Source organism: Macrobrachium nipponense, chromosome 10 (genome assembly GCF_015104395.2).
Source record: "Macrobrachium nipponense isolate FS-2020 chromosome 10, ASM1510439v2, whole genome shotgun sequence".
Lineage (NCBI taxonomy): Eukaryota > Metazoa > Arthropoda > Malacostraca > Decapoda > Palaemonidae > Macrobrachium > Macrobrachium nipponense.
The window spans coordinates 105489348-105515473 of NC_087204.1; the positions used below are offsets into that span (position 1 = coordinate 105489348).

At 36.1% G+C, this 26126-nt stretch overlaps 1 protein-coding gene across 8 annotated transcripts in view; it reads right to left on the bottom strand.

Annotated features, from left to right (window-relative positions):
• The window catches only part of LOC135223872 (dual specificity calcium/calmodulin-dependent 3',5'-cyclic nucleotide phosphodiesterase 1-like), a 580011-nt gene that overhangs the window by 183468 nt on the left and 370417 nt on the right, over positions 1-26126 (bottom strand). For 3 of the 8 annotated variants that reach the window (XM_064262779.1, XM_064262776.1, XM_064262771.1), the window contains exon 1: positions 18648-18791. The exons of 1 other annotated variant lie outside the window; for it this stretch is intronic. Coding sequence is in view for 1 of the 7 variants with exons in the window: in XM_064262780.1 (XP_064118850.1) it covers positions 18225-18261 (37 nt within the window). In the remaining 6 variants the exon portion in view is untranslated. Of the gene's footprint in view, positions 1-18224; positions 18474-18537; positions 18792-26126 lie in introns of those variants that run through there. 4 more of the 8 variants (XM_064262773.1, XM_064262774.1, XM_064262775.1 and 1 more) reach the window with 3 other exon arrangements.

Consider the following 26126-nt stretch of genomic DNA (forward strand, 5'->3'; position numbering starts at 1 on the left):
CGTTTCATTGGAATCAGATTCCCAAGAGTTATCGAAGGCAACGATTCCGGAACTTTCGACAAAAAATATTGGCACTCATTCCTGAATCCAGGGTCAACATCTCCTCCCATGCAACTGCCATTGTACGCAGATACAAGGGGAAACAAAAGTCGAATACAGAAAAACATCCCAACTTCTCTGGGAAAATTTACGAGGGAGGAGGAGGAGAGGAGGAGGAGGGAGGAGGAGGAGGAGGAGGAGGAGGAGGTGGAGGAGGAGGAGGAGAGGAGGAGGAGGAGGGGGTAGGAGGAGGAGGAGGAGAGGGCACTCAGGGGGCACACCCAGTTATAAACTCTGGGCGGAGAGACACCGCGTGAAAAAGTCTTTCCGTTCCGAATCCTGACACCTGATCCTCTGGGCCTTTGTCGTGGCTGAATGGAGCTGTTATTGCGCTGGCAAAGTTTCTTTCGTCTCCGCTGAAGACGAAAAGAGGAACTGGAGAAAGAAAGAGAGATGAACAATAAAGCAAGAAAACTGGGTAAAGGGGAAATGAAAGTACATTGCTTATGACAATTTTATCTTGTAACAAATTAAAAAGAGGAATTCCATACGTGGCCTGTGCCACCCTCCTTGAGCGAGGAGATGGCTCCAGAGGGTAGGAATCTTCAACTTCTCGGTGAGACTCCATTTGGAGTGCGGCTGATAAGCCTCGTGGCTTTCTCCACCATAGCTGCGACCCACAACAATCGACGTATTATATATATCTATTATATACATATACCTACACACACACACACATATATATATATATATAATATATATATATATATATATATATATATATATATATATATATATATATATATATATCTTTGTGTGCGTGTACACATACAATTGTAACATTTAACTGACTTTGATACAGTAAAATACGCATAAATATAATAATAAATAAGTAGGCAGAAAATAATTTTCCTCCATATCATCTCATTCAACATCTCCCTATGTAACATATAAACATAAAATAAATCCATTATAATACTAGATTCACCTTACAATTCACTCCCGTCACTACTTATAATAACGGTCCCTTGCTTTTTGTTCACATATTTCTTATTATCATCGACAATTTTTAATTTTATTTTTTTACCTTTTAAAAACCTAAAATAAATACTTGGCGTCTCAATCAAAATTACGTTTAATAAAAAAAAAAAAACAACGCGCCACAAAATTATTTCTGAGCAAATAATAAAATACCACAACACCGACTTCCAATTATGAGTTCTTGTAAACTGTCAGTTATTTTAAGAAAAAAACAATTTAGGGCGAGGCCCCCACCCGCCCCCACCCCCTCTCTCTCTCTCTCTCCGTGTAAAAATACCGTCTTTTCTATTGATATTTTTACCCCTATTTCCTTTCGTCGTTGGTAAATTCGATAAATATTATTTTATCGAAGATAAAAAGAGATTACCTCGTCACCAGACATTATGGCCTGAAGGAATAAACTGTCTCCAGTGACGAAGAGAATCATCTCCAATTAGTGCAGGCTCTCTCTCTCTCTCTCCGCGTCCCTTTTTAATTTTGTGGTTACGAAGAGAAAGAGAGAGAGAGAGAGAGAGAAAGACATATGGAGGTCACTGCCACGATCAAACCATTAAATCTAAATCGATTGAGTCATTATAAGCCCCAAACATTATTAATAATTAATAAAATAAATAAATAAATATCTATATATATATATATATATATACACATAAACATATAGAATTAAAATATAAAATAAAATTAAATTAATTTAAATTATATTAAATTAATTATTTAATAATTTAATATTTAATAAATATAAATATAAATTTAATTATATTAAAAATAAATAAATTAATTAAATAAAAAATAAAATCTAAATATATATATATATATATAGATAGTGGTGAAAAAATAATATAAATATAAATATAATAAAATTAAATTAAATACCATAAATAAAAATATAAATAATATATAGTAAAATATGTAATAATAAAAATAAATTAAAAATTTTCTCTATCAATTTATTAATATTTATATTTTTATAATTTATTTTTATTTAATTCTATATTTTATTTTCTATTATATTTTTATTATATATTTTCTTTTATTATTCGTATTTATTTTCTTTATTTATTTTATTTTTTAATTATTTATTTATTTTTATTTGTTATAATGATATTTTATTTTAATTTTTTTTTATTATTATTTATTTTTTATTTTAGTTTAATATTATATTATTATTTTATTTATTTTTATTTATTTGATTTACTTATTTTTCTATTTATTTATTTTATATCTATATTATATTTATTTTTAATTTTATTTATTTATTTTAATTTATTTTAATTTATATTATTGTATTATTTATATTACATATTCACATATTTATTTTAATTTATTTCATTTTTACTTCTCCTCTCTCTATATTTATTTTTATTACATTTCTTATTTTTATTGTATTGATATCTATGTGTTATGTTTTTATTGGTGATTTTAGTGTTATTTTATTCATTTATCTCTATATTTAATTTTTTTATTTAATTTATATTTTAATTTATTTTTTCATTATTCATTTTTTTATTCTATATTTATTATATTATTATATATTATTATATATTTTATTTATTTATTTATGATTTTAATTATTTTATTTATATTTTGATTTTTATTTTATTTTTTATTTATTTATTTTATTTTTATTTTTTTATTATTTTTAATTATTTATTTAATATTAATTTTTTTTTATTATTTATTATTTTAATATTATATTTATTTTATTTTATTTATAATTTTTATTATTATTTATTTTTTATTTTATTATTATATTTATTTTATTTTATATTTTATATACTATATTATATTTATTTTAATTTCTCTCCTCAATAGTTTTAGTGTGTCATCTGTTACTCATAATTTTTTTATCTTATAATTTTTACTTGTATATTTTAGTTGTCTTTATTTAGAATATTAAATAATTTAAATCTTTTAAATTTTATTTGTAGTTTTATATACTATACATATATAAAAATAATATATATATATAGGTATACCACACACACACACACACAACACACACACACACACATATATATATATATATATGTATATATATATATATATATATATATATATATATATATATATATATACCAATGTTTTGGGACAATTTTTTCTTGCATGATAAAAAATTAATTGGTTTCACAATTTTTAAACCTTCTCCCTCCTTCCAAGTGTAGATGGATAAAGAAACGAAGATTACTAGAGGGTCAGTCTCCGTTTCATTATCCACCACCTACATTTGGCAGAACGTAGAAGATTTAGAAAGCATTGTGAATCTAATAAAAAGTTGACCAACAACCAAAAAGCCATATATATATATATATATATATATATATATATATATATATATATATATATATATATATATATATATATACATATACTATACATTATATACATACATTCATATACATAAATACTAACTATTTTGTTATCAGAGAGAAAAATTTGCCTGATCTAGCTCCATCTCACAAATCATCCACTAAAATAATATTGTTTGTATTTGGGTTAAACACATCCCAATTTTTTTTTTCCTTCCAAAAGTAAATCGCATTTCACCGCCTGACGAACAAGTGATTAGTTTGCTGCATTGTGATTAATCAGCTCCATGATTCGATGTCATAAAAATAGGTTGGATTAATGGTTGGAAACTAGGCCTATACAAATGGGAAATTTTAAGAGCATCGACTCTATGAGTATAATATGTCATCGCAGCCGTGAATTCGTTTTAGCTGACAAATTTGAGTCATTTGATGACAAACGAAGCCCCACAGAGATTTGTTCTTGGTAAGGAAAGCTTTTTCAATTCATGGTCTCATATATACATTGTTTATATATGTATATATATATATATATATATATATATATATATTATTAATCTATTTATCAATTTGCCAACCAAAATAAATGATTGTAAAAAGTATTATTTACATAATTTTGGGAAAGGAAAACTATAGTAATATATATATATATACACACATATGTATATATATATATATATATATATATATATATATATATATATAATACTATATAGATATATATATATATATATATATACTATAGATATTATTATATATATTATATATATATATATATATATATATATATATATATATATATATATATAATACAGACATACATATACACACAAAAAAGTGCCACCAAAGAAAACCAATCTAAAGGCCCTATCATTATCGAAAATTACCAAGAAGAAGAAGAAGAAGAAGAAAAATATATATTATTATATATATATATATATATATATATATATATATATATATATAATATTAGCCAACTCTCCTCCTTAGCAGACGACAACTAAACACCTACTACACCAACACCAACCCAACGCCGCTAAGTAAGTGCCCATCAAAATTTCGGGGGTAGGTAGTAACAAGATGGAATAACATAAGGTGTGTTCACCGAGGGATCCGATCGCTGATTTCCCTCTCTCAGTGACGTCACTGGACCACATCGACTGGGCGATGCACTTGTCAGTCCGTCAGTTGCATTGTTGCAGTTCACGATTATGGGTGTGTATTCCATATTTGGGTGCACTAATAGTTCCAGACAGTATGGGATTTGTTTTCAAAGGTTGCCTAAAGACCCCGAGGAGTCCAAAGTATGGATTAATACATGTAAAAGAAGTGATAACATTAATGTTTAGGATGCCAGGATTTGTTCTGTCCATTTCCGGACAGAAGATTACGAAAGAAATCTTCAATATGAACTGCTACCACAACTTTACCAGAGAAGTTATCACAGATTAAAGAAAACCGCAGTTCTCTCTTTAAATTTACCTGTTAAGGACGTAAAGTCAGGTATGGTTTAACAATTTGTTTACAATCTCATTAGTGCAATTTTTAGTGATATATCTTTGGTTGATAAGTAGCCTGGACTAAATTCTTGAAATGAGGTACTAAATTAGATTAGGCCTAGCCTATGCAATGAATGAAGAAATGATCTGATTAAGGCTATCCAATTTTTTTTCTTTGATACTCTCATTTTATGAATGTAAAGTTCATCGAACAGGTGATTAGACCTATGCGTAATGACGTACTTCTGAGTACGTCTTCCTGTGCAGACAATAATTAGGCCTAGACCTTTTATTTCTTAAGAACCCCACTAAAGGATATCGTGAGGTCAGAGTATAGACTGAGTTCAAGTGTAGACTGAGGAATTTCTTGTTAGGTAAGAACAACATTTTAAGCAATCACGGTCATAATGTCGCTCCCAATGATGATAACATGCCATGTATGAGCAATACTAGTGTTATGGAACCAGGTAAGTCTTGGGTTTCCAAAACCTCTGAAGAAAGTGATTCCAGTCGTGTTGACTTAGACTCTGAATTATGTATCTCTGCTCATCTCTTGATGAGAATTCCTCAGGAAGGTGTACTTAATGAGCTGGAGGAAGGATTTTGTAGAACTTGGAGTAGAGTCTCAATATGGTATAGAAATTGAAGCCTTAAATTATCTGGGAGGTTATATAGCTCATAAGTACAGAAATAAATATCCTTCCTTAGGATTCCCAGAAATTGAAGGCCTAAACAACGACTGGATCTCCAAAATGAGTAGGAAAGTGCTGTTTAGGCCCAGTCCTCAATTTGTCAGTAATTGAAAGGAGATGGAATAACTCTTTAAATCTTTTCATGGGGAACAGTTGAAACCAGGCGTTGATGGGATTACGAAATTAGTTAATATTTTCAGGGAATTAAACATTGATGCTCCAGAGGAAGTAATGAAGTTCTTTATTAGGTGCAAAATACATTTTAGGATGAAGATATTAAATGCTGAAAGGAAGTCAGAATTTCTTAATTAAAAAAGGTGTAAAGAAAATGAAAAAAAATCTTCAGTACTTTTTGGTAAATAAAAGAACAATACGCTAATTCAATACAAGTCTGGAAAGTTTTTTTTTTTTTTTTTCATATTCATTCACCCTCGTTACTTTCGTTATTTGTATTCCAACAAGATTATATTCTGTATGGTAAGGTCTTAAATATCTTGATATAACTGTGTTTTAAGTGATAGAGAGAGAGAGAGAGAGAGAGAGAGAAAGTATTTTCCTGTATGGAAATTGTGAACACCAGCATAGCAACAAATTACTGTCAAAACATACGTAATCATTAAGTGCACTGCCCAGTCGACGCGCACCTGTGACGTCACAGTGCGGGAACCGAGCGACCGACGATCTCACCTTATGTTATTCCATCTTGGGTAGTAATCCCTTCTCCTCCTCCTCCTCCTCCTCCGTCGTCAGCGGCCGCGTGCGTCAGGAGACGGACGCCCTCTGCGGGAAAGGGAAAGATTGGCGGTTTTGCAATTCCTCGCTGCTTATTAAGTGTAACTCGCCATTACGGAACCTCGCAATCAATTCGGCTTAATTGCACGTTGCTCGTCTGGCAACCGCCGCAACCAGCTCTGGCTGCTGAATGAAAGGAATGAGTTGCGATGAGGAATTAGTTGCGATGGTGTGGCGTTTTTGTGAGTCTTATGGGCATTATTATTATTATCAATTATTATAGTAAACAGCACAGGAGTTACTGCGCATTGTAAACAGTGTATTATTATTATTATTATTATTATTATTATTATTATTATTATTATTATTATTATTATTATCATTGAACAATACACGAGTTACTGTGCGTTCTAGACAGTGTATTATTATTATTATTATTATTATTATTATTATTATTATTATTATTATTATTATTATTAAACAACACACGAATTACTGCGCATTCTAGACGGCGTATTATCATTATTTTATTATTATTATTATTATTATTATTATTATTATTATTATTATTGAACAGCCCTAAAGTTACTGCGTGTTCTAGACATTGTATTATTAATATTATCATTATTATTTTAAAATGCATAAAACAGTATGCTTTTTAGTGCATTTAATAAGAGCAATATATAGACTGATAATGATATACCGTTCAGAATACGCAGTAATTCGATAGCTGTTTAAAAATAATAATAATAATAATAATAATCAGTGTCAAGAACATACATTAACTCGAGTGTTGTTTAATGCATGAAGTAATGATAATAATAATAATAATAATAATAATAATAATAATAATAATAATAATAATAATAATCGCGTCACCAAAACGGTGAAGCCCACACCGATATCGGTGTAAATACACAATAATATAATAATAATAATTTGCGATTAAGTCTAGACATTAAGAAATATCACATCCTTCCTCGTTATAGCTGGATTAAGCGTTAAGCTCCTCCTGCCGTTACAGAATGCCAGTGCTTTATTAAGCAAGACCTTTCGACGCTTTGAAAAAAGAAACTTTTAATTTTTGTAGTTTTGTTCCAACAAGACTGTTATATTATCAAAGGTTTCTGATTGTTTTTTTTTTACACATTTACATAAATATTTCAATTGGCTTGTGGTAATTTTTTGGGGAACTGTTTTACACATTTGCAAAAACATTTGTTGTGGCTTATAACAATTTTTGGAGAATTTTTTCACAAAAAAAAAAAAAACTTTAGAATTTTCAAAAAAGAAATTAATTTACACATGATAATTTATTGAATATTTTTTATACACATTGAAATTTTTTTTAATTAGCTTATGAACATTTTTGGAATTTTTTTTTACTCAAACAAAAAAAATTTCAATTGGCTTATGATAATTTTTGGAATTTTTTTTACACATTTACTTAAAAAATCTAATTGACTTATCAGATAAGTTTTTGGAAATTTCTTTTATCAGATAACCTTTTGGAAATTTCTTTATCAGTAAGTTTTTGGAAATTTTTTTTTAATCATATAATGTTTTGGAGAATTTATCTATTTTCACATTTACTAAAAATCTCAATTGACATATTACATAATGTTCTTGGGGAATTTTTTTTTTTTTTTTACACAAATAAAACTTCTAAATTTATTTTTTTAATATCATATCATGTTCTTGGAGAATTTTTTAAACACATTTGCATAAATATTTTAATTTGCTTATCTGTACTGATATAACAAACACAAAGCTATCATGACTTTGACAGTCTATTCGCCCGCTCAGCTGGGTAATTACAGGCAAATGTAATGAAGATCCAATTAGAACTGTTATTCCTCTATTATTTTTTTTTCTCTCTCAAATCTAGACCTGAAATGTATCAAAATGTATCGTCGCTCTCTGGTATAAAGGAAAGCATTGTCAACACGCATGGTTTAATAGCCTGACATAACAAAGTGTGTGTGTGTTTGTGCGATCATTCCAACTTTTTAAAACACCCCTCGGTGCCGGTCTCATTACCGAGGACATTCCAAGTCCCGTGGACATTCAAGTCCGTGGACATTCAAAGGTCCAGGGACAGGTCCCAGGTTACCCCAGGACATTCCAAGTCCCGAGGACATTCCAAGTCCCTAGGACATTCCAGGTCCCGTGGGCATTCCAAGTCCCTAGGGCATTGCAAATCCCGAGGACATTCCAAGTCCCTAGGACATTCCAGGTCCCGTGGGCATTCCAAGTCCCTAGGGCATTGCAAGTCCCGAGGACATTCCAAGTCCCTATGACATTCTAGGTCCCGTGGGCATTCAAGTCCCTAGGGCATGCAAATCCGGAGGACATTCCAAGTCCTGGGACCCCTTCCAGGTCCCGGGGGCATACAAGCTCCCTTAGGCATTTGAAAAGTCCCGAGGAATTCCAAGTCCCTAGGACATCCAGGGGCCCTTAAGTGGACATTCCAAGGCCCCTGGGCATGGGTCAAAGTCTTAGGGAGGGATTGCAAGTCCCGAGGACATTCCAGGTCCCGATGACATTCTAGGTCCCTAGGGCATTCCGAGTCCCAAGGACATTCCAAGTCCCGAGGGCATTCCAATTCCCATTCCAGCTTGGATCCATAATTTGTATCATTGAACATTTTGACTAATATCTCCGTAGGGGCCATTGTCGTCAGTGCACCTCACGTGGTGCACTGTGGGTATTGCTAAAAGGCGTTTGCGGCGTTCCTTCGGTCCTTAGGAACACCGCCCACTTTTTAGCCTTTTACTTGACCTCCGTTTACATTCCATTCTTCAATCTTGCTGTCCAGCAAATACAATTCCATCCCTTCACTGTTTAGGTGCTGACTAGCAGATGCCACAGTGCTTGACATTGTATGCAGACTTTCATTAATAATAATAATAATAATAATAATAATAATAATAATAATAATAATAATAATAATAATAATAATAATAATAATAATATAAGCAGGAAGCAGACCTTCTCGGATACATGTCTTATTAAAAAGAATGGCAGAGTGAACTGGATTTATCTTATAAAGAATTTTCACTTTATTTTTCTGACAGTTCGTCTTTCATAATCAGCGAGACTGCTAAGTAACTGGTCTATATTCATGGTGTTATTCTGGTATTTTAAACGTCAAGGTCTGGTATTATCAATAGTAAAATATATGAAAAATATATATTTTTTATTCTGGTTGCATTTCAATAATTAATAATAATAATGTTCTGGACATCAGCGTATCTTGTCTTTACAATGAAACTTATTTTCAAGAGACCTTTAGTCATACAAGGCCTTACAAGACGAATCTTGCAGCTGCAAAGCCTAGCAAGACGCAACTACAAAGTGTGAAGGTGTTCCGGAGTGGAAAAATCCTATGAAAAATAGAGCGATTATCAGTTTAATTCCACAATGAAAAAATCTTCAAAACGGCTATTGTCTTTGGCCGAGCACCTTCCGCATGCAGAGAAGACGAAAGCCTCGTAATTTTTCAGTTTGTGATAATTACCACATAAAAACCTTAGTCTTGGTGGTCTTTTAAACGGGTCGTGAAAGATGTATATACTTATGGCATTATGCCAAACACTGGGGCAACTATGGCCATTCAGCGCTGAAACGGAGATTGACAGCGCAAAGGTTTGAAAGGCGTAACAGGAGGAAAACCTCAAAGCAGCTGGACCCCTTCCCCAAGAGGAACGAGACGGTGCTATAAGCTGTTTCAGTGAGAAAGTCCCAATACACGATTCTTTACCAAAGAACCGCTGTTTGTTTGTTTGTTTGTTTGTATGATGTTTTAACGCTGCATGGAACCAGTGGTTATTCAGCAACAAGACCAACGGCTTTACGTGACTTCCGAACCACGTCGAGAGTGAACTTCTATCACCAGAAATACAAATCTCTGACCCCTCAATGGAATGCCCGAGAATCGAACTCGCGGCCACCGAGGTGGCATGCCAAGACCAAACCGGCCACTGAGGCGCTAGAACTGCTGTTCTCCATGGCAGAGAATGAACGGTGTCAAAAGTTCCTCTCATGAACTTATCATCTATATATGCTTTACAATTTTAATTTTTACATCTATAGTTACAAATATTCGTCCAGCATTTGGATAATTCGTATGATGAGGAATTACTTGTATTTTGTACTCTTTAAACGTGCATGTTGTTATTGAATATTACAGAATAAAATAAGGAATCTTCTTTACAAACTTCCAGCTTCATTCGACTTTCTTGAATCATTTTGCGTTATTTGCGATAAAATACAGCACCAATAATAAAGGAAGAGGTAATGCAGCCTCCTCTCAAGTACTATAATATGTCTGTTCGTCACTGTAGGAATAATACATTAACGCTAAAAATATGTAAAATAGACTTGTTATCGAAATAATTTTCTGTACAAAATGAATCTGTTCTTTTAAACAACAAGATTTCATATAGCAATAGATTACCGATTCCACTTTCTTCGTATTCGGGGAACACAATAACCCAGTGATAAGAAAGAAAATGTTCTACTTCATAAAATTCTAGGCTACTGATATGCCTAGAAAAAGGTAAGGTGTAATAATAATAATAATAATAATAATAATAATAATAATAATAATAATAATAATAATAATAATAATAATAATGAATAAAATTACAAAGAAAATCTCTCAAATAAAAAAAAATATATAATAATAATAAAAACGTCAATTCGTGAACATCAAAATAAATATCAATGGAACTTATCCTATTCGAAAATACGATCAGTCTACCCCCCAAAAAAAACCGCAAACATTAAAAGAAACATGGCACATACACCAACCACAAAAACACCAAATGAAGACAAACCAAAATGAGAGTAGATACAAGCACGCTAAACCCGAACGAGCCACCAAACAACCACACCACGCAACCACCCTACCTCAGGAGGAGGAGAAGAAGAAGAAGGAAAAGGAAGAGGAGAAGAAAAAGAAGAAGGAGGAGGATGAGGAGGAGGTGAAAAAGAAGAAGAAGGAAGAGGAGAAAAAGAAGAAGGCGGAGGATAAGGAGGAGTAAGAAGAGAAGAAGAAACAGAATATATTAAAAAGAATAAGAAAAATGAAAAGAAGAAGAGGCAGAAATAAAGAAAGAAAGCAGACTAAGAAGTATAGGCATAACACAACCTCGCGAACTCCAGAACCGAACCGACGGGCTATACATCCATCCTGAGCAAAGCAGCAGTAATAGTAGTAGTAGAAGTAGCAGGTATTACAACGGCGTCGTTCGCATCAATCACTTCGTTCACATCCTGCTGTCTATCAAGAACCGCGTCGCTGAATTACGACGAGCTTTCGACTGCAATCAGAAATACGACCCGGATTTATTGTGTGTCCCGCAGCGGAGAGGCGATCACTAAGTTAGGTAGTTAGTTTTAGTTAGTTGCCTTTCTCTCGAAAAGAAAATGTGGCGATTGCAGAGGGAAAATGCCGACGTTGCTGCTATTATTATTTGGAGTGACTTTTATTATTTGCATTAATCTGAGGTCATCTGAAGCAACTCTTTTGTGTTAGGTTTAGGTAAACAAGTGGGTGATGGTGTGTAATATGTGCTTTGTGTGTGTGTGTGTTATATACATATATATATAGCTATATATATAACTTAGATATATTTCATATACATACATATATACTAATATATATATATATATATATATATATATATATATATATATATATATATATATATATATATATATATATATATATACACACTCCGTAGAATTTACGAAACTCATCACCAGCGATATACACCAATATTCCTCTCAACCCCCTCCTCTCCCCCCCCCCCCTACAACTTTTTCTCCTTCTCCCCCCACCCCCCTCGCCCCCCAAAAGGGGTCGTCCTTGCATGGTCCGACGGACGAAATAATTGACCTCCCTGGCCTGTTGCTAGGTTTGTGGAACTCAACATCAGTCCGATTCCCGATAATTGAAAGTTGCTTGCCTGCTTGCTTGGTTGCTTGCCTGCTTGGTTGCTTTGGTTGCTTCCAGGCTGTGCGGTTTGTCATTGATTTTTTTTTTCCTTTTTTTTTTTTTTTTTTTTTTTTTTACCGTGAGCATCCCTCCTTCCAAGGTTTTTAAATCTTCGGAATTTCGAAATTAACCGAGTCGGAACGGAGAAAAGAATGTGTTTGTTAATCTTTTTTCTAACCGATATATTAACATGAGACGGCTACGTCACCAACTTCATTGATAGAGAATAAATTTGTTAGCTTTATTTTAACCCCTATGTTAATATGGAAAAGCTGCGTGACCATCGTCATTGATAGAGAATAAATTTGTTAATTTTATTTTAACCGCTATATTAACATGAGACTGCTGCGTCACTATCGTCAATGACAGAGGAAATTTGTTAATTTTATTCTAACCACTATATTAAAATGAGACTGCTTCGTCACTATCGTCAATGACAGAGGAAATTTGTTAATTTTATTCTAACCACTATATTAACATGAGACTGCTGTGTTACCAACGTCAATGATAGACAATAATTTTTTTAATCTTATTCTAACAACTATATCAACATGAGATAGCTGCTTCATCAACGGTATTGGCAGAGAATAAATTTGTTAATTTTATTCTAACCTCTATATTAACATGGGAAAGCCATGTATCATACTTGATAGAGTATCTACTTTATTAATCTTATTGTAACCTCTACGGGGAAGCTTAGTCACTCTTGGGAATTGAGGATTAAGCTGTGTCGTAACTGATGGAGAATCTATTTGTTAATTTTATTCTAACGGCTGTATTTTACATGGAAAAGCTGGGGGCAACTCTGGATATAATGGTACTGTAACTGTAACTTATATATCTGTAATGAGCGAGGAATCCATTTGTTACTCATTTATATAACCACTACATTCTCTTGAGAATTTTGAATTCAACTGCGTCGTAATGAAGATATGAATTTCTTTGTTAATCATTTTCTTAACCAATATATCAACTTGAGAAAGCTACGTCGCCATCGTCATTGACAGATATTCATTTGTTATTTTTTTTTCTAAGCACTGTATTTAACAATGGAGAGCTTGGCAGTTCTGACTACAATGACGCTGTGATTAGCGAAGAATCTATTTGTTAGTCAATTTTATAACCACTATTTTGACATGGGGGAGCTATAAGTCATCTTTGAATATTCTGAATTTAACTGCTTTATAATTACAGATTCTACTTGTTAACTATTCTTTCCAATTTCCGCATTTCACGAAATCGTCCTTATCATGTCTGGATGTGACGTCTTTATCATCTTTTATGAGATTGATACTTTTGTTTGTTTATTATTATTATTATTATCATTATTTTTTTTTTACGATTTCCACAAGCGCTGACTACTTGGATACGATTTCATGCTGGCTAACAACTTTCGCTTTGAGATGCCAATTGGCGCATTCTGAAACATAATTACTATCAATACAATCTTTCAATAATAGGTGTCAAATTAACGTAATTTATTGATAGTTTATTTTCTTAAATGAGCCTTGTAACTTAGTTTTAAGTGTTCTCTTATATTTAGTTCAGCAGCTGTATTTTTTTTTACGTTAACGTAACGTTCAGTGCTTTTGCTCAGTGATTCCTCCTCTTGTTGTGAATTACCTAACTATCGTGTTAACGATTGTTTTTATTTTGTTTTCGAGTTGGAATGGAACTGTAGTGCTGTGAGTGGAGGCCGGCCGAAAATAGTTCGGGCCTGTATAAGCTTCTGGACGTACGCTCTTTTGTTGGTAGCCTTCTGGAGATTTATCTCACGCCTTTTTGGAGGAATACTCCGACGGACCTCCCTTGGAAGTGGTTTTCCGTAGATGTGCTGAGCCATCTACGGCGTATGTGCATTGTGGAGTTTGATCACGGCTGTGATAGCGCAGGTTATCGTCACTTGCGACGCCTGTACTCCTGATTCCCGCCGGAGGATTTGGCGGAAGACGTGGTCGTCGCTGTCCCGCCACGTAGGAGGCGTTACGCCAACCACTGTCCTGTCCGTCTTCAGCTGCTTGTCCAGGAGAGCTAAGGGCTCGTGAGGAGGCTCGTAGGGAGGCAATTGCCAGGTAAGAGGTGATTATCCTGTGTTGTCCCTCGGAATTGATCTCGACCCCTGGGTCTACCTGGACAATTTGTGGGCTCCCCCGTATAGCTGCTGGGAGGTTGAAGCACCTTCCGTGAACTTCTGTGCACTTCGTTATACACGAGGATTTGCGTATTTAAATATCAATTATATTTGTATATATATGTATGTTGTATTGAGTTGTCGGTATTGGGTATTTACTGTCCCTCAGAATATTATTTGAATTAGTTTTAAGTTTAGTACCAACACTGTTAGGTAGGAGATTTAAGGTTTTCCTGTCTTTATTTTCTCTAGTCATCCTTCAATCTTATAATTATAGGTTAGTGTTTTTTTTTTCATTATTGGGCCCGTAGTATTATTATTTGAGCCTTTGGCATGTTATGTCCTTTCCTTTACTTTGTTAGGGTCAGTTTTCAGTATTAGGAGTCCTTGTGAGCTGTTATTTGCTCCTTGTATTTTGTGTATTTAATGTTAAGGTTCCTCACAAGGCTTATTTAGTGTTAATAATAAATATTGTTAATTTTGTTCTGGTGTTTTGTGTCCCCATTCCTCATACCCTGTGTACTTTCTTACTGCCTACGATCCCTGTGATTATTGAAATATAAAGAACCTGTATTATGGCCAAAGGGGTCGTAACAATAGGAATTTATTAGTTTCAGTCGTTAAATCTTCAGCTGAAAACCTTTATGGAGAGAGTCAACAGACTAGAAACCCAAAAGGGTTCCAATGGGAAATCTCCCTGCATATAGAGCGACAAGTTATAGGAAAGGATGATGAATAAATAAATACTAAATAGATAAATAAATAAATAAATATGAGGGGATAGACTATATAACTGATACACGTGGAATTCAGGAGACGTCAGCAGCAGCATCAGCAGCAGAGAAACAGGAATGAATTTTTTCCTTGTTTAAATATTTGGAGATCAGAAGATGCCACAACTGCACTGGGCAAAATATTCCACATTTTAGTTACGGGAAATATAAAACTCATAGAAAACGATATACTCTTTGCAGCAGCAGTAACCTTCTCCTCTTGAACCCACAATCAAAGTTTGGGACGATGATCAACATTGCATTTTTCATTGTTGCAGAGTTTCATGAAGGGACCTTCAGAAACATTAAGCGAACCAATAAAAATATATCATCGGAAATCAGTCGATTTATAAAAGAAATACTATTTGTTTGTTTGGTGTTTTAACGTTGCATGGAACCAGTGGTTATTCAGCAACGGGACCAACGGCTTCACGTGACTTCCGAACCACGTCGAGAGTGAAATCCTATCACAAGAAATACACATCTCTAACACCTCAATGGAATGCCCGAGTATCGTACTCGCGGCCACCGTGATGGCAGGCCAAGACAATACCTATCACGCCACTGAGGAGCTGTTTTATACAAGAAGTTTCTTTAAAAAAAACTGTCCTAATATTGATAAAGCTAAAAGAAAATATAAAAAATGTTGTCGTAGGCAATCAGTGGTGGTCTTAGCGGTAGAGAGGTGGTTTTCAAAACGCTCCCAAAAATTTTGACAATCTAAAGAAAAAAAAAAAAAGTTGGAAAAACAAGCGAATCACGCAGCTGTTACATAAAACACAAACAAAAAGGTTCCTGTTTACAATAAGAACATGCATGAATTCAAAATAAAAACGCTGTATTTTATTTTAAATAAATCTTATGTATTGCTTAACATGCACATTATTTAGTTTGTTTAATATTTTTATTCTAATAAATAAATAAAAAAATATCTTATATTAAAATTCCTGTATCTTTAACTCAAACGCGAAACACCTTTTTCAGACATTTTTAGGGTTTTCCATAGACCTTTCCTACCCACCCCCTACGAAGAAGAAGAAGAAGAAGAAAAAGAAGAAGAAGAAGAATAACAAAGTAGTTTGCAGGCTTGCTCCCCGAGTAACCGATAACAAAACAGTATTTTGCATAGTTTTTCAAAGTTTGAAATCTGAAACTAAGCAGAAAATTTCTGAAATTTGGTAGCACCAACCATAGCATTATTTTAACGCATCTAAATCGAGAACGAATTCCTTTCCTCAGTACCTGAGGAAGTGGTGTAATTAGAACTCCAAAACTTCAAGCGATGATGCAGTGCAACCCTAAATCAATAGACATGCATTCCTCTTATTTCTGTATCTACTATTATCTCGTGTAGTTTTTCAAATGAACACCATAATCTTTGTAAGCTTGAATTTCGAGTCAGAGGCCCCTTTGGTGGGCTTATTTCATATAAATAGGGTTTATGTTCTGAATTATATATATATATATATATATATATATATATATATATATATATATATATATATATATATATATATATATATATATATATATATATGATATATATATATATATATATTGCCCTTTCATATTATGAGCAAACTTTACTAAATAATATTAGACTTTGAGAAGTCAATACTAATGTTTCATAAAAAAGATATAAGGTTTAACGATACACATACATACGTCAGTTTCATTACACACAAACGGATATACTTCAATGCTTAAGACGTAGCAGCTGATACTCTGCATGTTTGAATACACAAACGTATATAATCACAATAGTTAAACATACAACTTTATTGATAAAAAAACACAGATATACTTCACTGTCTCAGTAGACTCAAACAGATATATACTTCAACGCACAAACAAACACACACACACACACATATATATATATATATATATATATATATATATATATATATATATATATATATATATATATATATTTCAATGCTTCAACGCACAAACACACTGCTTGTTTAAACAAAGATACTTCATTGTCTTAGTAGACAAACAGATATATATACTTCAATGCTTTATTGCACAAACACATACACTGCATGTTTGAACACATTTTATTTTCTCAATAAACAAACAGATATACTATACTTCAATGCTTCAACGAACAAAAAAAATACACTGCATGTTTAAACACAATGATATACTTCATATACACTTCAATGCTTCAAGGCACAAACACATACTGCGTATTTAACAACACATATACTTTAGTCTCAAAATGCACAAACAAATATATACTTTAATGCTAAAACACACACTCACAAACTCATTGCTTGTTTAAACAGATTATACTTCATTGTCTCAACATACACAAAATCAGAAATAAGATATATTATAATATATACTTCAGAGCTTCAAGGAACAAACAAATACATTGCAAGTTAGAACACATAGTTTATCGTCTCAACAGAAACAGAGTTATAAACAAATACCCAGTGTTTAATTATACGCACTCGTACATGTGCAACTCACACAATTCAAACACAAACACGTTTATGCTGTTCAACCTAGAAAGTCAGGGTTGTTGAGATGTCAGGATCAACAACAGCAACAACAGGTGTTCGTTCCATCAACCAATCATCAATTATGGCCCGTGATGAAATCTCCGCGTCGAAACGCACGACGAATTCATGAGAGGATTCATCACCTATGTATAATGAATGACCTGTCTCGATTATACATTCAATGAAGATGAATAAAATAAACGGGTTAAATAAGAGGAAAACTCATCTGCCTACATTATTTTTTTTCTTTCTTTCTTTCTTTCTTACTCGCTCCGTGTGAGATCCGCTGGCCGTAGGCGAGATGTTACGACAACAAACATATAACCTCGTTGTCGGCTGTTAGTAATTATTATTACTGCCGTTCTGCAAATGTTAAATGCCAGTACCTCGGTCGCGAAGAAGAAGGAGAAGAAGAACAACTTGTTGTTGCAGACAGACACACACACGCAAAGACAAAAAGAATGGCTATTTCAATTCGTATTTAGCTCTCTCACCAATGTGTTTTTGTTGTTGCTCTGTGATGAGATACATAAAAAAAGAAGCACTTCCAAGACGGAAGGAAAGTTTGTTCAAATGGTTGTTCGAATTAGGTTACTTCTTATTATGTTGTTGCTCTTTTTCGATAAGCGTTCATTCCATGGACGCATTTTCACTGCCCTTCGAGATTGTAATCTGCGTTATTTGGCTGCATATAATCCAAAACACAAACACATAAAAACCACAACACTCATTTCATATTCTTGGGTATAAACTCCAGCGATTTCACAATAACTGAAAACAAATTGAGCGATCATCCTTGTTATATACCTAATTCGTTTCTCTCGTCGACGACTCAAACGGAACTCGAACACGCACAACGAAAGCAAAGGCCAACTATAACTTAAATGAAACTATATAGTAGACGCAGGGGCACACACACAAAAGACCAGCGGCAGCGGCACGGATGCGCGACGAAGAATGGCCGCAGCAGCAGTTAGTGATAGACCGCTCCGTCACAGAGGCCAAGCCAAGACTGAAGCATGGTCTTTTGACGAAGGCCACTCCACGAGTTGGCTGCTGCTGCTGCTGCTGCTGTTGCTGCTGCTGCTGCTGCTGCCGGGCGGGCGGGCGGGCGGACAGGAGGCGGCTTAGCACTGGGCTGTGGGAGTGTGCGGTGGGTGGCTGGTCACTGTTGTGGTCATGTGTGCGTGGTAGCTAGTTAGCAACCTAGCTAATTAGCCCAAGTCCCGCGCGCGCGCGCTCGCGGGCTGCTACTGCTGCAAAGGCTTACGTTTCAGCCATTGGCTAGCCAAGCTGAGTCCCATGTACTATCGTAGATTCACATCCTGATTGGCTGTTGATGAGCCAATCACTTGGCCGAGTGCCACATGCAGGCTGCTGTTTTAGCCATTTCTGCTCCTGCTGCTGCTAACCAGAAAAAAAAAGTGGAATAAAGATGGTTATCTAGCTATTGAGAAGAAGAAGAAGATGATGGGCATCTAGCTAGGCCGAGTCCTGTGCACGGGCTGCTGTTGTGACCACTTTCTGGTGCGAGAAGAAGAACAAGGCGTGATCCGACCTCCACCTTACCGGGACACTTGCAAGATTTCCCCCTCACACATAAGTTGTAAACATTAAATTCCTAAATTTTAATGCAAGTTAAAATGTGCTAAAATCTATGGTCAAAAGGACCCTTGTTTCACCAACGAAGATCAAAATAAATGCGCTACATTTTATTAGAAATAATTTTTCTGTAATGTTTAACATGCACACCATTTTTTTTTTTTTTTTTACAATTTCATTCTAATGAATAACTCATAAATATCCTACCGCCTCTCACCCCCCCTCCCAAACAACAAAGTAGTTTAAACGGAGGCTTACTCCCCGAGTAAGTTAAGCGGAGGAGAAGGAGGAGAGCTGCTATAGGTGTGCCCTGTGTGGAGAAAGGTTATGGTATGAATTAGAGGGTGAGAGTGGGGGGAGGAGGAGGAGGGGGGTATGTATGTTCGGGCTGGATACGGCCTAAGGCGCGTTCCCTTATGTTTATTGCTTTTACCAGCTAATATAACCCGCTGGGAGACGGCCCTGACCTTCACACCCAGAAACATTCTACCCTCCTGAAGTTTTCTTTTCTTTTCTTTTCTTTTCTGCGTCGTGGTGACCTTGGGCCAACGAGGAAAGAGGACCTTGCATGCGGGCGCCTTTCGGGACTCCCTCGCTGAGAGAGGGCGTGATGAGGCCTGCGTCTGAATGAAAGAGAGCCCTTGTCTTTCTCCCTCCGGGCATCTGTGGGCGCTTGGAAAAGGGCTGGGGAAAGAATATGATGTCTGGTGAAATGCGAACAGCTGGAGGAGGGAGGAGCCGTTTAGAACCGCGTCACTCACTGCCCTGGCTAGTGGTCGAACTGCCTTTCTGATTAAACTGTATATTCAAAATGCACAATTATTTCAGTAAATAATAGAGTTTACTGAAACAATTGTGGATCTTTGATATACATATACATATTATTATTATTATTATTATTATTATTATTATTATTATTATTATTATTTATTATTTTTTTTTTTTTTGCTCTATCACAGTCCTCCAATTCGACTGGGTGGTATTTATAGTGTGGGGTTCCGGGTTGCATCCTGCCTCCTTAGGAGTCCATCAGTTTTCTTACTATGTGTGCCGTTTCTAGGATCACACTCTTCTGCATGAGTCCTGGAGCTACTTCAGCCTCTAGTTTTTCTAGATTCCTTTTCAGGGATCTTGGGATCGTGCCTAGTGCTCCTATGATTATGGGTACGATTTCCACTGGCATATCCCATATCCTTCTTATTTCTATTTTCAGATCTTGATACTTATTCCATTTTTTCCCTTTTCCTCTTTCTTTCTTCTTAAACTCTGGTGTCCCATGGTATTGCGACATCAATGAGTGATACTTTCTTCTTGACTTTGTCAATCAACGTCACGTCTGGTCTGTTTGCACGTATCACCCTATCCGTTCTGATACCATAGTCCCAGAGGATCTTTGCCTGATCGTTTTCTATCACTCCTTCAGGTTGGTGCTCGTACCACTTATTACTGCAAGGTAGCTGATGTTTCTTGCACAGGCTCCAGTGGAGGGCTTTTGCTACTGAATCATGCCTCTTTTTGTACTGGTTCTGTGCAAGTGCCGGGCATTCACTTGCTATGTGGTTTATGGTTTCATTTTTCGTATTGCACTTCCTACATATGGGAGAGATGTTATTTCCGTCTATCGTACTTTGAACATATCTGGTTCTTAGGGCCTGATCTTGTGCCGCTGTTATCATTCCTTCAGTTTCCTTCTTTAGCTCTCCCCTCTGTAGCCATTGCCAATTGTCATCGCTGGCTAGTTCTTTAGTCTGTCTCATGTATTGTCCGTGCATTGGTTTGGTGTGCCAGTCCTCTGTTCTTTCTGTCTTTCTCCTGTCTCTGTATATTTCTGGGTCTTCGTCTACTTTTATTAGTCCTTCTTCCCATGCACTCTTTAGCCACTCGTCTTCACTGGTTTTCAGATATTGCCCCAGTGCTCTGTTTTCGATGTTGACGCAGTCCTCTATACTTAGTAGTCCTCTCCCTCCTTCCTTTCGTGTTATGTATAGTCTGTCCGTATTTGCTCTTGGGTGTAGTGCTTTGTGTATTGTCATTTGTTTCCTGGTTTTCTGATCTATGCTGCGGAGTTCTGCCTTCGTCCATTCCACTATTCCTGCGCTGTATCTGATTACTGGCACTGCCCATGTGTTTATGGCTTTTACCATATTTCCGGCGTTGAGTTTTGACTTATTATTATTATTATTATTATTATTATTATGTCGAGATTAAATTGTTGTATGTTAAAAATCCACAATTATTTCAGTAAATTGTTTCTATAACTTATGAATAATATAGTTTACTGAAACAATTGTGGATTTTTAATAAACGTACATATACATGTACATATACATATTATTATTATTATTATTATTATTATTGCTGATAAATTCACAATGTCGAGATTAAATTGTTGTACATTCAAAATCCATAATTATTACAGTAACTTGTTTCTATAACTTATAAATAATAGTTTATTGAAACAATTGTGGATTATTATTATTATTATTATTGTACTTAGGAAGCAGACCCTCTCTCAAGCATACTTTATTAAAAGTAATGGCTACTTCAGCAGCATTACACTTGTAGAGATTCTTCTCTATTTTCCGAATAGCGGCTTTTTCCGTGCTACTTAGACAGGCTAGTATAGCGCCTGTGGAGGTCATGATCAAATACAGAGCCAAAATTGGTGTATATATTTGAATTTTACAAATAAACTATGATACCATAGTTATCAAAGTCATTAACGATATATATATATATATATACATGTCTCTCTCTCTCTCTCTCTCTCTCTCTTTCTTGAAGCAAGCGAGCTTTCGTCTGGAACTGCCAGACATCCTCGGGCTGGGAAGCTGAGGGTGGACTGATCTTGAAGCGGTGTCCGTCCTCGTTTATATTTGGAGTTGACAGCAGGGGGTCTGCCCCATGCTGATCTACTATTGGCTGGTGGCGGTAGGTCTTCGTTTTCATTGGTGGCTTGAACCGGGTCTCAAGCCACTTTCCATGCGTTGATGGTTGCGATACTGTAAGTCCTGCAGCCGCCTAGACCTCCTTAGCGGCGCGGTTACGTCGATGGGCGTTTCGCTACGCTGCGGGACGTCACGGCTAACTTGATTATGATTGGCTGCGGGAGTATCTCGTTCGGGGGCGTCGTCTTCCGTGGAGTTGTCGTGCTCGGCGGTGTCATTGTTGGTGGCAGGTCTTCTCATACTCGTAGGGAGGAGAAATTCTTCCTGCGTCGTATTTAGTGTAGGTCTTACTTGCTGGATGAGAAGCGCCTCCAGCAGGCGTAACCGACGGGCATCAGGGGCCTTCCCGATGATCTTCGTGTTTTGGATGATCACATCCCGGGAGATGGCCTCTTGATGTTTGGTGCGTGCGTGATTTTTGATAGCCCCCTCTTGGGCGTGGCACGAGAGTCTCTTCGACAGTCGCATGGTAGTCATACCAACGTAGGCGCCGCTGCAACCGCGGACTGGGCATGTATACTGGTATACCACATACGGTAACATAAAAACTCACAAACCAGGAAACCCCCTCCGGCCGATCATCAGCCAGACGCCCGCCCCTACTTACGCCTTGGCTAAACGTCTTAACCAAATTTTGACCCCCTACGTCCCGAGTCGGTACAGCCTGCAGTCGTCAGTAGAATTCCTAGAAGTCATCAAGGACGCCCCTGGCACCGGGATTATCGCCTCGCTGGACGTAGAGTCCTTGTTTACGAACGTGTCTGTTGACGAAACCATTGACATCATCCTTGAGCGTGCCTACAGGAGTCAGTCGACGGCGCCCCTCAACATACCCGAAGCCTCGCTCCGTACGCTGCTGGAGATCTGCACGAAGAAGGCCCCTTTCTCCACCCACCGAGGACAGATGTACCGCCAAAAGGACGGCGTAGCGATGGGCTCCCCACTGGGGGTACTCTTCGCTAACTTTTACATGGGAACCGTGGAGGAACGAGTCTTCGCTAGGATGCAGCAACCCCGCAGATATGGACGATATATCGACGACATCTTTGTTCAAGTCGACGCCGAGAATGAGGTAGAAGCCCTCCGTCAGGCATTTCAGCAGTGCAGCGTGCTGAATTACACTGATGAATACAGCACCGACGATCGGCTCCCCTTTCTCGACGTCCTTGTGAGTATGACGGAAGACGGCCTCCGTACTTCCGTCTACACAAAGAAAACCAACCTAGGACTTTGCCTCAATGGTGACAGCGAGTGCCCCGCCAGATTCAAAAGCACGACCGTCAGGGCCTTCGTCAGGAGAGCCCTCTCCCACTGCTCGACCTGGCAGGACACTCATCAGGAACTCGACCGCGCCTCCCAAGTACTCGTAAATAACGGGTATTCAAATAAATTAATAAGCAGAGAAGTCCGTACAGCCCTGGAGAAATGATACGGTAGTGAGAGCCCGCAACCCCGCCCCCAGGATAATATCAAGCTGTATTATAAAGCCTTCATGAGCTCACATTACCGTGAAGAAGAGGACTCAGTCAAGAAAATTATTTCTGAAAATGTATCCCCGACCGACGACACCAAAAATATTGACCTAATTATCTACTACCAGAATCGGAGGACGCGCGACCTTATTATGAAAAATAACCCCTCTCCACAGGTACGAGACCCCCTGAAGCAGACGCATGTGGTGTACCAGTATACATGCCCAGTCCACGGTTGCAGCGGCGCCTACGTTGGTATGACTACCATGCGCGTGTCGAAGAGAGACTCGTGCCACGCCCAAGAGGGGGCTATCAAAAATCACGCACGCACCAAACATCAAGAGGCCATCTCCCGGGATGTGATCATCCAAAACACGAAGATCATCGGGAAGGCCCCTGATGCCCGTCGGTTACGCCTGCTGGAGGCGCTTCTCATCCAGCAAGTAAGACCTACACTAAATACGACGCAGGAAGAATTTCTCCTCCCTACGAGTATGAGAAGACCTGCCACCAACAATGACACCGCCGAGCACGACAACTCCACGGAAGACGACGCCCCCGAACGAGATACTCCCGCAGCCAATCATAATCAAGTTAGCCGTGACGTCCCGCAGCGTAGCGAAACGCCCATCGACGTAACCGCGCCGCTAAGGAGGTCTAGGCGGCTGCAGGACTTACAGTATCGCAACCATCAACGCATGGAAAGTGGCTTGAGACCCGGTTCAAGCCACCAATGAAAACGAAGACCTACCGCCACCAGCCAATAGTAGATCAGCATGGGGCAGACCCCCTGCTGTCAACTCCAAATATAAACGAGGACGGACACCGCTTCAACCATGTACCTAAAGAATCTTTTCAGATCACCTACGGGCCGAACAAGGGAAAGGCCCGTGCCAACAAGAAGTGTTGGCTTAATACAACAACAACAACAACAACCGCTTCAAGATCAGTCCACCCTCAGCTTCCCAGCCCGAGGATGTCTGGCAGCTCCAGACGAAAGCTCGCTTGCTTCAAGAAAGAGAGAGAGAGAGAGAGAGACATATATATATATATATATCGTTAATGACTTTGATAACTATGGTATCATAGTTTATCTGTAAAATTCAAATATATACACCAATTTTGGCTCTGTATTTGATCATGACCTCCATAGGCGCTCTACTAGCCTGTCTAAGTAGCACGGAAAAAGCCGCTATTCGGAAAATAGAGAAGAATCTCTACAAGTGTAATGCTGCTGAAGTAGTCATTACTTTTAATAAAGTATTATTATTATTATTATTATTATTATTATTATTATTATTATTATTATTATTATTATAATGATATTAAATTGTTGTATATTCAAAATATTAAATTATTTCAATAAATTGTTTCTATCCTTTATAAATACGGTTTATTGAACTAATTGCGGACTTTTAATATACATATTATTATTAGTATATTATTATTATTATTATTATTATTATTATTATTATTATTATTATTATTATTATTATTATTATTATTATTATTATTATGACTGAAGGGGTTAACCAACCGCCAGTATTCACCAAGAAAACATTAATATCTGTATGAATCTGAACCAAATTTGAGAGAACTACTACTTAGTCCATAATTTTTTTCCATTGCTAGACTCGTAACATCACTACTGGATTTAATTATTTAATTATAACAGCCATGACTGACGCTTCGAAAAAAAATGCCCATTAAATACTTCTAATTGGCTTAGTCATTTAAAGTGCTTCTCTTAATTAGTAATACAATCACAATTACCATTTCTGTAATTAAGAATATAGGTATGAGATGCTCATAACAGAATATATAATCATTATGACGATAAAAACAGCGATGAATATGTAAATGAGCATCAGTAACAGCAGATTCAATCAAAATATATACAGTCGACGGTTGATTGCCACTTAAGTGACGAATCTGTTGGCTGGCTAAAAGCGGAAACTCGTTTGTTTCAGTGAAGGCTCCTGTTTGTTGCAGATTATGGTATTTGTTTAGCGAATGACTTTACATACGAAATGCTACAATGAGAAATGTTTAACAGACAGGGGTGTTACAGTGAGAATGGTTTGATACAGATAAATATTATAATGACAACTGTTTGTTACGGGAACATTTTACACGAACTCTTTGATGTGGTGAACGTTACAATGAGTATGGTGTGAGGTAGAGATTTGTTACAATGAGAATTTTTGGGTATAGAGAAATGTTACAATGAGAGCTGTTGAATATAAAGAAATGTTAAAATGAGAACTGTTGAATATAGAGAAATGTTATAATGAGAATTGTTTTATGTAGAGAAATGTTATAATGAGAATTGTTTGATATAGAGAAATGTTACGAAGAGAGCTGTTGAATATAA